The sequence below is a fragment of the Rhineura floridana genome, chromosome 7 (genome assembly GCF_030035675.1).
Source record: "Rhineura floridana isolate rRhiFlo1 chromosome 7, rRhiFlo1.hap2, whole genome shotgun sequence".
Lineage (NCBI taxonomy): Eukaryota > Metazoa > Chordata > Lepidosauria > Squamata > Rhineuridae > Rhineura > Rhineura floridana.
Window position 1 is genome coordinate 152,320,715 of NC_084486.1, and position 17,128 is coordinate 152,337,842.

Consider the following 17,128-nt stretch of genomic DNA (forward strand, 5'->3'; position numbering starts at 1 on the left):
GTTTCTTACATTGAAAATCCTCCTCCCCCCCCCCCCACCAGTGGCTTTTCCCTCTGTGGGCAAAAGATATGGCCACGTATATCTTTTCTCTGAGAACGAGGAAAAGCAGCTTGGGGAGGGTTTTGAGTGGATAATCGGATAGTGGGGAAAGGGTTAAGTACTTTTGCCTTCACTGCCTCCCAACACTGATTTTCAGAGAGTTTTTTTTAAAAAGTCAGAAGGATGTAACACACATCCATGTGTATTTTGGCCTTCCCTCAGAAATCAGATGCAAAGTTGGCCAATGCAGATCCTTGGAGAAAGGTTGGATCATGAAGTACACTTTCTTTGGTTTCTTAAGTCCTTTTGACATGTTCAGCGAATGTGCAAATGTGAGAGAAGCAAGGTTGTGGTGGCAGTACCCCCCCCCCCAGCTGCACACATTCATTTGGAAGGTCTGTGTGGAGCTTGCTTTCCTAGGCTGCTCTCTCCCCACTCCCGTGTTCATTGGCTGTGTGGAAGGAGCTAGATCGGGAGGAAACCTCTGTCCTGGGATCGAATGCTGCCCTCCAGACCTCTCTGTCTGGCGCTTGGGCCCTCCCCAGGGTACACCCCTCCCTGATTCTTCTCCTCAACTCCTTTTGCCTGTCTGGAATCTGTCCTGGAGCTGTGATCATCCCTGCTGGCTTGCTTGGAGGGGGGATGGAGAGGTTTGACGGAGGGGTTCTGCATGCGTGAATGTAAAAACCTCTACCTTTTACATGGCTGGAATGCAGTCTGCTGCAGCACAACTTAAGAGTCACATCGGTTGTCCCCTACCCACCACTGGCATGTGGCCCCCGGAAGGTTGTCTATGACAGAATGTGGCCCTCGGGCTGTAAAGAGGTTCCCCACCCCCTGGACTAGATGTTCCATTATCCTCTGGATGATGTGACTAGTGTGCTGCAAATAATTTTCTTGAGCCAATAGTCCTATCTCAAATTTCCACAGAAAAATCAAATCTACATTTTATAATCCCCAAAAAGTTGGGCTGGGAGAATTTTGAAATGTAGGATATGACTATTAAACTTTGGTGCATTCCACACCCTCCTCCTTCAGCAATGTGTTCCCTGCCTTTCCCCGGATCTGTTGTTGTCAGCATGGATGTCCCCAGAAGTTATTTTTGAACTAGTCATGTTTTCCTGCTCTTACCAACATCCGGTTGCTCCCTCCTCTCCTCCATTTAAGAATGATGGAAAGCCAATTCCTATACCAAGGACAACTGCTTATAAAAGATTTCATGCACAGGGTTGCTTTTGGAGACTGCTCAAAGGGTGCAGCTTCTGCAAATAAATAAATAATGCACCCCCAGACTCACCCAGGCACTGGCTCTTCAATGTTTTCCAGGCACAATAACAAAGTCTTGGCTAGTGCTGAGAAAACCTTAAAGATCTTGATGCATAATCAAGGACAAAAGGATATGATGGCTTTGCTAGATCAGACTGAGGTCCTTTCAGCCTAAGACTATGGCTCTAGCAATAAGCAAACAGGACATAAATGGGACAGCCACTCCGTGCCTTTTGTACCCAGAATCTAATATTCAAAGGTCTACTTCCCCTATACATGGAAGACCCATACACAATGTTTATTGAATGCTCAGCATTGAGAATCATAGAATAGTAGAGTTGGAAGGGGCCTCTAAGGCCATCAAGCCTAACCCCCTGCTCAATGCAGGAATCCAAATCAAAGCATTCCCGACAGATGGCTGTCCAGCTGCCTCTTGAATGCCTCCAGTGTCGGAGAGCCCACTGCCTCTCTAGGTCATTGGTTCCATTGTCGTATGGCTCTAGTTAGGAAATTTTAACTGATGTTCAGTCAAAATCTGGCTTCCTGCAGCTCAAGCCCATTATTCCGTGTCCTGCACTCTGGGATGATTGAGAAGAGATCCTAGCCCTCCTCTGTAACAACCTTTCAAGTACTTGAACAGTGCTATCATATCTCCCTTTAGCCTTCTCTTCTCAAGGATAAACTTGCCCAGTTCTTTCAGTCTCTCTTCACAGGGCTTTGTTTCCAGTCCCCTGATCATCCTCTTTGCCCTCCTCTGAACCTGTTCCAGTTTGTCTGCATCCTTCTTAAAGTGTAGTGTCTAGAAGTGGATGCAGTACTCACGATGAGGCCCAACCAGTGCCCAACAGAGGGGAACTAATACTTCACATGATTTGGAAACTATACATCTGTTAAAGCAGCCTAAAACAGCATTTGCCTTGTTTGCAGCCACATTGCACTGTTGGCTCATATTTGAAGGCAAATATAAACACAGCGATCCTTTGAAATTCATGCTACTCCAAATTTTGCCATGCAGTTCTCCAACCAAAACGTGTGCGCAAATAAAGCATATACTAGGGGAAGTGTGCACAAAAATGCATTTATTCATGAAAATAACATACTACAGTGTATTATATTGGGGGAAATGTGCACATCAGGCAAAATCACATATGAAAATGTGTACATTAGGAGCAATAAGATAATGAACTTTCATGAGGACTTAAAAAATCACAAACTGATGAGGCAATGTGGAGAACTGATCTTCAGACTGGAAAAAAAATGAGAAATTGAGAGAGGCTGACGTTGAGCTCCCTGAGACACTTCCAAGTAAGTATGCTTAGCACTGCCACCTTACAAGAGCATTCCAGTTCAGCTGAGAGTGGCCTCCTGCAGACCGATTCAGGCCAAAGAGGCCCCTGAACAGAACCTTGACCATAAGGGGAGGACTGCCCCGTCCACACTGAGTGTCTTCTCTCAGATTGGAAGCGGCGTCGGGACAAGCCTGCCTTCCAGCCGTCAGATGGAGCACACCCCAATAACTGCTGCAGGAGCACATATGCCCCCACCAGTTGCATCAGGCCATTCTCCCCTCCCATGGGCCACTGGCGTTTGGCTAGGTCAGCACCAGACAAGTCAGCAGCTGCCCCTGTCTGATGCTGAGGCCAGGCTATGTGAGGAGAGAGGCCTAACACCTTATGTAGGCGTTTTCCAAATCTTGCCTGGCCAAGGCTTGGCACAGCCAAATGAGACTCGGGGCTGCTTCTCTGTGGAGCCACAGCGCCTGTGGCAAGTAGTGGCTGTGGGCAGTGAGGGGTGGCCAGTCACAGGGGGCTCTGTCTTGGCTGGCAAAGCGGCTTGTGTGCTGCCTTGCATAATGATGCCCCATCTAGTCCAGCATCCCACTTTCCACACAATGAGCAACCAGGAAGCTCATGAGCAGAGCATGAAGGCAACATCTTCTGCCCTAACCCTAACCCTACTACCCCCAGCAGAGGTACACTAGTGCCGTTTGACCCTAGAAGTTCCTTCAGCCATTTGCCCAGTTCCCCTTACAAACCTTGGCCAAATTGCAATCTCTCTGGTGGTTCAGTCTATTTTGCTTTGTTTACAGAATCCAACAAGGAGGGGTCCCTAAAGCCCAACTCCCTGCTCGATGCAGGGAATCCAGAGTTTAGGATCCCCAATAGATGGCTGCCCAGACTCTGCCTGAAGACCTCCAATGAGAGGGTGAGTGAGGGAATGAGAGAACCATCCCTTTAGGTAAATGGTCCTGTTCCCCAACTCCTCTTACTACCATCAACAACTGAAATAGACCCTCTTTTGTAATTTATGCCCATTAGATTGAGCTCTGCCCTATGGTTGAAGCCTTTCCCCCCTTCAATGTGATGACCCTACAGCTATTTGAAGAGGGCTAGCCTGTCCCCCTTCAGTCGCTCCTTATTCTGCAAAAGTTCAACCTCATCTGGAGTACTGGGTCTTTACGGGCACTAGACTTTTTTAAAAAAATCCATGGTTAGGGTTGGAACAGGTCCCAAGGATTGCAATGAAGATGGTGCATGGTAAGGAAAGCAAGTCCCATGTGGAAAGCTTGAAGGAATGGCTGGGTATGTTCTAAGTAAGAGGTACACTGGAGCAGTTGAACTCTGGCACAGCTGCCATACACTTCCATGGGGCAGTGGGGGGGGGCTTGCAGAGGAGGCTTTTCCAATGCCCTGGGCCATTGGGAATTTATGTACGATTTTGAAAATGGACTGCCTTCAAGTCAATCCCGACTTATGGCGACCCTATGAACAGGGTGTTCATGGTAAGCAATATTCAGAGGTGGTTTACCATTTCCCTCCTCTGAGTCTGAGAGGCAGTGACTGGCCCAAGGTCACCCAGGGAGCTTCATGGCTGTGTGGGGATTCGAACCCTGGTCTCCCAGGTCCTAGTCCAACACTCTAACCACTATGCCACACTAGATCTCTGCCATCTGGACAACATTCACTGCCAGCCTCTCCTCTGCTTTGTGCTCATCCCACCCCCACCTCCACAGGAGTGAGCCCCATGAGTGCTGCTCCTTGCCTTCTTGATGTTACGCAAGGGCTATGCAACAGTAGCATATACACTGAAAAAATGAAATGGACTGCCTTCACGTTGATCCCGACTTATGGTGACCCTAGGAAGAGGGTGTTCATGGTAAGCGGTATTCAGAGGGGGTTTCCCATTGCCTCCCTCTGAGGCTGAGAGGCAGTGACTGGCCCAAGGTCAGTGAGGTTAGCGGCTGTGTGGGGATTCAAACCCTGGTCTCCCAGGGCGTAGTCCAGCACTCTAACCACTGCACCGCACGTAAGATTATACACCCCCATTATTTTGTTGTTGTTGCTGTTACTATTATTAGTATTTATGAGACTTATTAGTTGCTTGTTACACAACGCAAGTTACAGCATATTTAAGATCATGAGGAAAACTAAGTGAAAATGCATTATAGTATCATCAAGAGATTCACACACAAAAACCACATGGCATTCATAAGAAATGGACACCCACACATCACAGTTTGTTAAGGGGGGGGCATGGAAGAGGCTCTAAGCCAACAGATAAATCTGTTTATCTTTAAGATGTCACCACAAGACCCCGTTGCTTTCCCTGCAAGAGAAGGGCAGTTTAGCCCCCCTGCCAGGGACCACTACAAAGGCAAAGCTCAGGGTCCAGCCCAGCCCGTCCTGAATTCCTTCCTTGGCAGAGAGGCCTTTGGAAGGACACGCATGGGGCGAGCGCACTACGTGAGATGTTCTGGGTAGGGAGAGGAACATGCCTCTGGAGTCTGACTGCTGAACCATAAAAAACAAAAAGACTTGACATTCCGTACGGAGGAGTTGCCGGAAAGGCAAGCAACGGCTCGCCTGGCCGTCAAATTGCACAAGCTGAAAGATCCTCACACTTGGAAGGCAAAGCAGGGACACTTCCTGTGCAGTGGCTGTTTGTGGGGAGAGTCCGGATCAATTTACTCCAAGACTGCCGATGGGATTAACTGTCTGGGGAGCAGAGCTCTCCCACTGCAGGCCCACAGGACTGGGAGCGGCATTCCAAGAGTCTCACCTCTGAATGCCACTCCAGGCTTTGGCTGCCCTCAACGTAAACTCAGGAATAGCTGAGCATGGACCCAGAATCCTCTATGCAGGGCGGTCATTAGTGCTGCCTGGAATCCTTCTTTGGGCAGCTGACAGGGTCCCAACGTCCTGCCGGCGCCCTGGGCTAATGCCCACCTTTCAACATTTCCCCCAACCTGGCACTCTGAGCACTATGTTCCACAATGCCCCAGAGCAATGCTATGCCCGGGACACTGGTGAATTAAAAAGGCAGCTAGGCGAAACCACCTGATGTTGCACAGAGCACAGCTGCTCTCGCCCCTTGTTGCCCCCTATCATCACTGCCAGGAAACCCTCACCAGGACCCACCCAATGGAGCTGGCTGTTCCTCAGTGGTATAACAAAGGATCCCGGAGTACAGCCTGAGTGTGTGCTTTTCATTCCTGCGAGGAGCAGCCTGGCCCAGAAGTTGCGTGCATCATCCCAGACTACTTTCAGCCTAGCTAATGCCTTTGCACCAACTTAAGAGTTGGAGGTGCAGTTTGAGGTTGCTCCAGACACTGCGTGTTCCCTGTCGAGTGGGTAACCCAGCCCTAAGAATGCTCTTCTGCCACCGTTTGCTTTTTACATGTAATTCGGTTAAAAGTTTTCTATGCAAAACCTTCCAAGGTGGAAAACGATTACAAAAATAATTCAACAATTAACATTCAATTAAAATGATGCACTGCCTTTAAGCCGATCCTGACTTATGGCGACCCTATGAATAGGGATTTTGTGGTAAGCAGTATTCAGAGGGGGTTTCCCATTGCCTCCCTCTGAGGCTAGTCCTCCCCAGCTGGCTAGGGCCTGCTCAGCTTGCCACAGCTGCACAAGCCAGTCCCTTCCTTGTCCGCAACTGCCAGCTGGGGGGCAACTGGGCTCCTTGGGACTATGCCGCTTGCCCACGGCTGCACAGGTGGCAGGGCACGTAACCCCTGAGCCACTCACTGTGGGGGTGATGTTTAGCTGGCCCTTGACACCCAGGAGACACAAGCGGGGATTTGAACTCACAGACTCTGGACTCCCAGCCAGGCTCTCCTCCCCACTGTGCTAGACCAGCTATTAAATTAAAATGATAAATTAAAATTAAAATGATAGAGTCTTAATAAGATTCGCAAACCAATGGAACCAGGAGTAAGAGCAGAGAAACAGCGAGAATAAAAATCAATCATTCTTTAAAATGTGGGAAAAATAAAATTGCATCCACTGGGTAACAAAAAGCTAGCAAGTAGAATAGGCATCAGCATTTGGGGGAGAGTATGCTACACCCAGGGAACCACCACCAAGAAGGCCTCATCCCAGTTGCCAGCTCCTTCCCTCTGGCAAGCGGCTGCTCCCTCTGGACAGGTTGCCTCTGACGCAGGGTGCAGCGGTTCATTTGGGAACAGGGCTGCCTTCACATACTCTGAGCGCAGGCCATAGAGTGCTTGCTAGGTTACAAGAGGCGGCCTTGGCTGCTTCCCTCGGCCTCTGCGTCTGCTGCGTCTGGGTCTGACTGGTTCACACAGTTCTGAGAACCCCAGAACTTGAGAGAGATTGAAAAGTCATCCATCCCAATTGTCAGGACTCCCATTCTGAACAGCAGACTGAGCCCAGATCCTTCAGGCGAGCAGCACAAGAGGCAGAGATGCTGACAACCAACCTGGGCCCACCGTCTTGGCCAGGCCAACGCAAGGGCCCCCGAGTCAGCATCTCTGGGGTCCATACACTTGGAGCCTGTAGCCCCTGAGGAATGAAGCCCCTCCATGTCAGGGGTCAACATCCCCATGGTGACACTGAAAAATCCCAAAGGAAAATTGCCAGAGGCTGGGACAGGTGGAAGCAGCAGTGGCACCTTGGACAGCTCCTTGAAAGCTCGGATTAAAACCCAGAGCAGATTCCACTGCCCCACTGACATGGAGGCACCAGCGGCCACTGGGTGGAAGAAGAAAGGCCCTCTTCCCACGCATACATTTTGTTAGAGCATGTTGCTCCCTTGGAGCTTTCCACGGTGCTGGAAACGCCAGCCTGCCTTGTCCCACTGTCCCCACTGGCCTCCTTGTCAAGATCAGGCCAGGACATTCACCCACCTTCTGCAAGGCAGGATCATCCTCCCATCTGCCTTTTACCAGGCATCCTACACATTTCTGGCCACCATGAGCAGCCCCAAGAGAAAGCGAGGACAAGGCAAGTGCCAGACCTGTTAGAAGACCCCCCCCCCATTTGCTTAAAATGTGAATGTGCTGCCTTCAAGTCGATTCCGACATATGGCGACCCTATGTAGAGGGTTTTCATGAGGCTGAGAGGCAGTGACTGGCCCAAGGTCACCCAGAGAGCTTCATGGCTGTGTGGGGATTTGAACCCTGGTCTCCCAGGTCCTAGTCCAACACCTTAACCACTACACCACACTGGCTCTCTCATTTGCTGAAAGAGAGGTATATTTCTCTGGGAAGAGGGAGTGGCTGATAAGCCACTCTGGCAATTGGAGCTCTGTGAAGGGAATAGGGGGGTCTCCTAACAGCTCTCAGCACCCTTCACAAACTACACTATTTAATAAATATTATTTCTTTGGGGAGGATTAGATTTTATTATTATTATTGGTGTAGATTTTAATGTTTGCTGGATTGCTATGTTATTAGATGTGTAGATAGATTTTATTATTGGCTCAGATTCTAATGTTTATTGCACGGATATGCTAATTTGTACGTCGCCCAGAGTGGCTGGGGAGCCAGCCAGATGGGCGACTAAGAAATTTAATAAATAAATTTAATAAATATACACTTCCCAGGATTCTTTGAGGGGGAGCCATGACTGTTTAAAGTGGAATAAATGTATGGTGTGAATGTGGCCCAGCTTGCTCTAGGTCACACAGACCAGTTTGGTATGACAAGTGGCTGTTTATTACCATTTTTTCCACATCCATCCTTCAAGGGTCTTTGAACATCTGCCATATCTACATTTAATCAACTAGCAGAATCCTAGTTTTGCCTCCTTGGGCAGAGGAAGGGTGGGATAGAAACTAACTACATAAAATAGTCTGAGCAAATCTATGGGCCCCATTTAATCTCAGAGCCCTTCAGTCCAGTTCGGCTTGATCCACAGACCTTGGCAACAGGGTTAGTGCTTGAGAGACGGGGAACAGAGATGCATGAATTCATGAAAACATCAACCCAGGATTCTTGGATGCTTCTAAGGCTGCATCAAAATGTTCACCCACTTCAATTTTCAGAAAGAAAGTGGCATTTTTATAAGAGCAGAACTTCCATCCTTCTTTCAGGCCTATTCACCGCCATTTTCTTCTCTTTCTCTCTCTCTCTCCACCACCCCTTCTGCTGCTTTGCCATTCCCTCCCCTTAATATCCCACATCTTCAACATAGGTTTATCTTCGTGGGACAGCTTCTTCCTGGGTATAGTTACACTGAAGATCCCAACCAATCAGTTAGCAGGATCCAATATGGCTACATAGAAGTATCCCTGAGGGAAATGAAGCCAGATAGGAATGAGGGCAATGCTCCCTGTATCGGCCACATGAGTGACATGAGCCAATCAAGGATCACATGGCAAACAGGATGATATTGTAACAGATCTGGCTCTGTGCTAATATCATTAAGGGATAAATAAGTAGCTATCAGTCATGATGCCAAAAATTGCCCCCCAAAGGGGTGAAAGTTGGTGAATATGTTTATGAAAAGTCACACACACATTTTGTTTGTTTCTTCATAATATCATCTTGAGGATGATGTGGAGGCAGAGTGCTGACCCAGAGAGAACAAACAGGGAACATGGCTTGGTGTCTAGGGTGCACATCTTGGCTGTGTTGCATTCCCTATTAGCTTGGGTGCTGAGAGGACTCTGTGGCTCCCTGAGTTGCAGCACCAGTTGCCCCATCTGTCGAAAGACATCAAGGTTGACGGCTCACCTCCACCATGTTTTTTCCCATTGGCCATGATCCAGTGCACAGTTGTGGTCACTCAGTGGGGTTTAAGTGCACCTAAATGTGCTGAATATGGTTAGTCCGTGGCTGGGGGAGATTTTCCCAGCCTTATTTTTCTGTCTGTACAGAAAAACCTTACTGCACAGAAAGAACTCAATAGAGAGACAGCAGTATCTGCAAATCTAAAATGGCTATATAGTGGCAGCGTTCTGTGTTCTACTTACACAACGGAGTCCCTAATCCTGCAATTCCAGGATGGAGGCGAGCAGACCTTCGCCTTAGAGATGGGACCAAAGTTCCTCATTGTTACTTGACTTGGAATTTGAATTTGCACAGCTCACAGTGCTCAGGCGCAGTAGGACAAATCAAGTGTCATTTCCCCCTTAGAAGTTCTTCTCTGGCTTGGCCTGGAGTGTCCAGGTATAAGGCGCACATATGAAATCAGCCTTCAGGCTGGCCAGGCTGCTGGGTAGCGGTAGGAACAAAAATTATTTCCGCTTACTCTAGCCCCCTGACAAATCTCTTGCTGATTGCTGCAGAGGATACGTGATTCGATCACCCTGCCAAGGAGCCTTTTGTATGATGAATATCTTCTCTGTGTTCAGATCAGTCCTTCCTCTTTTTTTTTTTTCTTACATCCCTGCCATGTATTGTGACAGGGGAGTGGCAGAAGTGCCAGGTTGGCTTTGTTGGTGCAGCCACAACTCCATGACTTTACTGGTGTTGTATTTCACCTTTGCACCATCCCAGGATGTGGCAGCAATCCTGCAGGGGTTGGCCAGGGCAGCAGTGGCGCCCCCTCCCCATCAGCCGCTCCAGATGCCTCCCAGGTATGTGTGTTTTGTGTGGGGAAAGAGGAGTTGAATTGCAAAGTGGCTGGCTCTGCAGTTCTCAGCATATTATAGAATAAGACACGTGCTCAGGACCATCCGTACCAAGGCTGAGCCAAAATCCTGCTCCACTCCCCTCTCCCCAGTTCACAGCTCCAGTCGTAGACTGTAAAATTGGGTTGGGGGAGGTTTTTAGAAACGTCCAGAGTTGGCTCATGTGATTTTCAGAGATGGGATCTATCACAGTTATTGCAGCTCTGACTGGCTGATGGTTAGCATTGCCCCTCCCAATGCCCCTCAAAAAGGGAGTCTGGGAAAATCAAAATAGTCCCCACCAGCTTATCATAGCTGCAAGTGTTCTAGTGATGTTTGCTCCTCACCGCCCCAAATAATACCCTAAAATTTCAACAGAGGGTCTGAGAATTGTGCCCTCTTTTTGCCTCCTAATGCCCCCCAATTTTAGGCTAAACTTCCAAAAAGTCTGAAAGTTCACGCCAGCGTTGGAACATAAACAAACATTATAAGCCAGGACAGAATTCTTGCAAAACAAATAGGCTATATGTGTTTTGCTAGAGGTTCTGAAGTGCAAAGAATGTGGGTGCACTCGCCAAGTGTTTAGAAGGCATTCCCTGGAAATAAATAGGGACAAAACAAAACAAAAAGTCTCAAAATCATATAAAATCATAGAGTTGGAAGGGGCCTATAAGGCCATCAAGTCCAACCCCCTCCCCAATGCAGGAATAGAGTGTCTTTACTAGGACAGGACCCAGACACTCCCTGGTAAACAGGGACAGCCAGGCTGTGAATGCATCAGCAGGGTGTGGCCCCAGCATGGAGACAGGTTCTTCCTGAGAATGAATCTTGACACACCGGGTTGTTTAGTGACAACACCCAGGCACAGAGGATGCTGGCTTACTGACGCAAATAAATCCTGCATCATATTAATGCTTGCAAACGATGCCTTTCCTGACACCCAATGAGAAACCGCATGATGATCCCTTTGTAGAACACCGAGCAATGCAGGGTGTCAGGAAGTGGATTTTAATCACCACACAGCATGAATCTCTCATTCAGAGAACAAAAATGGCATTACAGTGTGGGTTGTCATGTTCCCAGGCTTCAGTGACATAAAATACTGGGGCTTAATCTGAGCTCAGAGTCTATTTTTGAAGCCATGTGAAGTAATAAACAATAGACAACATGCTTCTGATCATGGACAGAGTGTAACTCCTCCTCAGTGCTGCGTAACACCAGTGTGACCTTGCACTTCTAGGATTAGACAGCAGGGTTGCAGAGTCCCATCTCTTGTTTAAAGAGTTAGGGTTAGGCTTTGCAAGTTGGTACATTTTGTCTTCCTTTCATAAGTTGTCCAAACCATTAACCTACTCTTGACAAGTTCCAGAAGGGAAGCAGCCAGCCCTCTTGTTCAACTGCAACTATGGCAAATGCAACAAAAGAGTCTCTGGCACCTTAGCGGCCTGTTGTGGCCAATGCCATTTTTGTGAGCTTGAAGCCATGCCGTAAGATGTATCTGAAGTGGATTCTTGTCCATAAAAGCTTATGCCACAATGCATTTGTCAGCCATTTAGTATCCACCTAGTGAGTTGGTTTACCAGTTCAGGCAGAGCTCAGCAGGAGGCTGTGAGGGATTTGCTGAGCAAGACAATGTTTCTAATCAGACTATGGTGCCATCTACAAACGAGGGAGCTGTAACAGAGATGTATTCTGACACCCTTGGAATAGCTGAGCAGTTTGACTCCATTTGGAATAGGACATAATTAGAGCTCAGCCCCAGAACCTTTTTTCGGTGCCAGAGTTTAGTCCTGGAAGCGGAGGAACAGCAGCAAAAGTGAGAGAAGTTGCAGAGTGCCTTTCAATCACCACTGAATGATCACAATCAACCTAGACTTCATAGTCATCTAGGATCAGGAGGAGGGGTGCTCAAGTCCAAGAGCAAAGCTTTCAGGCAAGCTTTAACCACAGCAACTCTCCATTTTTTAAGCATATTAACTGGAAGCAAAAGGGCTGTGACCTGCTTAACAGGATCAGCTTCCACAATAAAGCCAATCATTTCAGACTAAAAACAAACCTCAAGGACCGCCTGATCCTTTATATATCCCGGCCCGATTACTGAGGTCTTCTGGGGAGTCACAGTTAGTGGTCCCCCATGGCTCAGATGCATGACTAATAGCTACCAGGAGCCATGTATTCAGTATGGTGAGCACAATTTTATGGAACTCCATTCCAGCTGAGGTCAGACAGGCCTCCTCACCCTGTCAAACTTTGGGTGCCTACTGAAAAGATTTTTTAAAAAACAAACAAACTCTAGCAAGCATTTTAATTGCATTCTGACTTTATAGTTTTAACTTATTTTTGATTTTATTGTACACTCTTGTACACTGCCTAGAGACAACTGTAATTAAACAGTATGTAAATCATCAAAATAAATAAATAAACCTGAAATCTGAACTTTGAAAAGTTTCAGATCTGAGAATCAGAGTGGTGCCTCATGTCCTCCACACCACACCCCTCAGGCTGACACTTAGCCCGTTCACACAGAGAAAGGAAAGGTGAGCTGGAAAAGGCACACACACACCCAGTCACACAGAACTGCTGTGATGCGCACAACTGTGGCTGGTGGTTTGGGGCAACTGTGGATCCCTCGTTCCACTTGTACATCCCATGTACACATGCTCTTGGCTGAATGCATATGGGGGCAAATGTGAACTGCAATTAGTGTCAGTTGTAGTAGCCAGGGGATGCGGATCCAGTCCCTTCATTGAAAGCCTGCCAACTTGTCCTTTGTAGGAACAATGTGAAAACATTCTCAGGAAATTGTCTCCAAGTTCCCAAACCCCAATCTCTGCTAACTGGGCAGTGGTCTACCGTGCTAAATTTCCTCCCTCCTTCCCCCAGAAAGAGCAGACTGTTCAAGTGCGCCTGGCAATCCAGACTTAAAATTTAATCAGATCAAATCAGTGTCTTCTTATATCATATGGACACGTTTGCCTTGACACGATAGTCATTAGCTGCTGCTGAGTAATAAATGTAAATGCACTGCCTTCAAGTCAATTCTGACTTATGGTGACCCTATGAATAGGGTTTTCATGAGGCTGAGAGCTAGTAACTTATGCAAGTCTCTGAAAATGAAATGGATCGCCTTCAAGTCAATCCCCACTCATGGCGACCCTATGAAGAGGGTTTTCATGGTAAGCGGTATTCAGGGGGGGTTACCATTGCCTTCCTCTGAGGCTGAGAGGCAGTGACTGGCCCAAGGTCACCCAGTGAGCTTCATGGCTATGTGGGGATTTGAACCCTGGTCTCCCAGGTCATAGTCCAACACCTTAACCACTACACCACATTGAGTAATGGCTCCCATATCACCCATCATGGTGATGAGACCTTAACCTTTTGGCTAGCTTCAGAGATCTAGTGTGGCATAGTGGTTAGAGTGTTGGACTACGACCTGGGAGACCAGGGTTCAAATCCCCACACAGCCATGAAGCTCACTGGGTGACCTCGGGCCATTCACTGCCTCTCAGCCTCAGAGGGAGGCGATGGTAAACCCCCTCTGAATACCGCTTACCATGAAAACCCTCTTCATAGGGTTGCCATGAGTGGGGATTGACTTGAAGGCAGTCCATTTCATTTTCAGAGACTCTTGTAAATCTAGCAAGCCCCATGGGACTCGGCTTTTACTCTGTGCTGGCATTTGGAGTGTAATTGTTTTGGGGTGAGCAAAAGATACAAGGAAGAACTGGCCTTGCAGGGTCTAATATCATCCATATTGAAATCCAGGGAAATGGTGATACCTCTCAGTGGCTGTATATTATCTGCCTCTTTAGAGGTGAAACAAAACATTAATCCATATTTGAAGTTCACCAACATTTCAGTTTAGCCACTCACGTTGCTGTGAGGATGTTCTTGTGGGAAGGTGGGCTTATTTAAGAATAAAAAAATTAGGAAATTTAAATTTCATACTGAAATGTTGAGTATGTAATTGTCATTAAAACTGGAGCATTTCATGGTTGTTGTTTCAGGGTTGCAACTGGCCAACACAATACTGTACAGTGTTTCTTAATGGTTCCGATTTTGGCAAATGTCCCAGATGAAATCTCATGAGCTGCCATAGGTTATATATTGTAAAATATGAAATGTAATTTCATTGCCACCTATCAAATATACTGAAGGAGATGCTCAAATGCCACTGGAAGTCAACTTTCAAACACTGACAGATTCTAAACATCTGTCAAATACAATTAAATAACTTCCCATTGCAGACTGCCTTTTTTCAATTGTGCAAAATATTACCTGCAAAGTCAGATTTTCATACAAACACACTTCAGTGCTTTTAACAACTGCATTCTGGAAAACTCAATACACATTTCCTGGTCATGGAGAGTGACAGATGTCAGTCAAGAGGATCTAATACTTCAGATGTACCTTTTTACTGGACTACCTGCCTTGATAAGATAGTATGCTTTGGGACTGGACAAAACTCCTCATCAGAGAGGAATGAGTTCTGTGCAACTCCAAACCTTGCTACCCTAAAACATAAGAGATCCAAAAAAGGTATCACATAATCAATGTTCCCACCCATGTGAGACACAGAGAAGGAGCCAGAAGGATTTTGCTGTATTTCTTGAACAAAAACTACAAGAGGAATTTGCATTCTGATTAGTACCTTCCTACATGCCTCAGTGTCAGTTTTCTAACTACCAGGAGTTTTTTGCAGAGCCAGAATAGACAGAGTTGGACTTAGATGTAGGAAACATGAGTTCAAATCCCACCTCCACAGACTCACAAAGCAGCCTTGAGAAAATCACCATTTGTTAGCCTCAGTTCCTCATTTGTAAAATGGAACTAACAGTGATCTACCTCACAGAGCTGTTGCAAACCAACATAATATGGATCCTGCTGGGAGGAAGGGTGGGATATGAATGAATAAATAAATAAATAATATTGTATAGTCCATTGGCTACTCAAAAGTCAGTAAGACAATATCAGCCTAGCCGGAAGAGAGTTGCACCTATGTGGTCTAGAGGTCTATCTACAAATGTTCACCCTTTCTGTCAAGGCTTTGAGGCCACCCCAGCAACAAAGTAAATCTGCTTACCTGACAGATTGAGCAGGGTGTCGTAGACTTTGCATTGCATCTGCCCTGTGCTCTGAATGACACAGGACATCCACAGACCCTCGTAGATGGCCTGGGCTGTCACAATGTTGTCCCCAGCATAGGAAGAGATTCTCCACTGGGGCATGGCCGTGCTGACAACAATGCCAATCCAGCCAATGAAGGCCAGGATGAAGCCCAGCATCTGCAGACCTCCGTTGGCCATCTTCTTGACCCAACAAGACGCGAGTTCCTGGGAGATTCTGAAGAAAGTGAATTCCTGGGTCAGAGCTTTTGGGATTGATCAACCCCAGAGCCCAGCTGATCCTTTTAGCACAGATACCTGTGGAGCCAAAACAAGCTTCTACTTGTCCCTCTTCTTTTGTAATCCAAGAGATTTCAGAGCAGGTTGCTGGACTGAGGAGCTACCCAAAACTGAAGTCTGAAGCACCTCTGGCCCGGTATTTAAACCAGAGTCCTTGGAGAGCCCCCTAGTGGTTTCACTTGAGTTTGCCAGCACACCCTGTGTGTTTCCACTAAAAGTTTGCCGCCATCAAAAGCCTGAGGTTAAACCTGGCTATTTTTTTTTAAAAAAGTAAATGATCATATTTATTGCAAGAAGATGAAAAGGTGCCTTTTCTCCAGCACTCTATATCTGTACGAGGTCAGCACTAGTCATGTGCCTGCATTAAAGATAATCGTATAATTCTGTGCACTTGTTTAAGTCACCTTCATTTCGGGATCCACCCTGTTACCTCGGTGGTTTTACTCCTAGGGCATAGCAGTAGCAAGAGATGAGAGGTGACTCATACTGCAAGCATGCAGACCAACACAAGGCGACTGACTCAGTCACTACCTTGCACCTTCTTACCGTAGTGTATCTCTTGCAGGTTGAAATGGCGCATGGATGAATCCTCCTCTTTTCACCCACTGCTCCTTTTGGGTCAGACCCACTTTTCCTCAGATCCAGGCAGATGCTGAGAGCAACACACTGATACTACTGTTGCTGCTGCTGCCGCCAGCCTTATTTAGGTTCTCCTCTGGGTGCTCCGCCTCCCACCATCAGTGGCAAGCACTGACTGAGGTAGGGGCACATCTTTGGATGCAGTGTTGCATTGATTGCATAAGAAGAACATAAGAAGAGCCTGCTGGATCAGGCCAGTGGCCCATCTAGTCCCTCTAGTTGCAATCCCTCCCCAAGGAAACCCACTATGTTATTCCTTTAAGGCCACATAAGTACCTTACATTTAAAGCAGTATTATATCGCTTTAACAGTTCTGGCTTCTCCAAAAGAATCCAGAGAACTGTAGTTTGTTAAGGGTACTGAGAAGAGACCCCCTTATTCCCATCACAGAGCAATGATTCCCAGAGTTCCCTGGGAAGAGGGACCGACTGTTAAACCACTCCGAGAATTGTACCGCTGTGGAGTGAACAGGGGTTTCCTAATGACTTTCAGCACCTGTAACAAATTACAGCTCCCAGGATTCTTTTGGAAAAGCCACGACTGTCTAAAGTGGTACAACACTGCTTTAAAGGTAAGGTAATGATGAACCCTAGGTGAAGAGAGGTTTTTTTAGGTGAGCTGGATATTTTCATTATTTCCAATAGGGTAGCTATGTTTACCCTTTTGCAGCAAAACCAACAAAGAATCCTGTGCACAACAAGGACTAATATGCATATTTCTTGCGACATAAGCTCATTTCCTCAGATGTATTTTAAGTAGTTTAAGCATTGAGAGCCAGCGTGGTGTTCAAATCCCCACATAGCCATGAAGCTCACTGGGTGACCTTGGGCCAGTCACTGCCTCTCAGCCTTATGAAAACCCTCTTCATAGAGTCGCCATAAGTCAGAATCTACTTGAAGGCAGTACATACATAT

The 17,128-nt window shown here is 47.0% G+C and overlaps 1 protein-coding gene across 1 annotated transcript in view; it reads right to left on the minus strand.

Annotated features, from left to right (window-relative positions):
- CLDN1 (claudin 1) overlaps positions 1–15,704 on the minus strand; it is a 39,294-nt gene extending 23,590 nt beyond the window's left edge. Inside the window, exon 1 of the mRNA XM_061637622.1 lies at positions 15,254–15,704. Within this exon, the coding sequence (XP_061493606.1) occupies positions 15,254–15,476 (223 nt within the window). The 5' untranslated portion in view covers positions 15,477–15,704. The remainder of the gene's footprint in view (positions 1–15,253) is intronic.
- Positions 15,705–17,128: the final 1,424 nt, after the last annotated feature.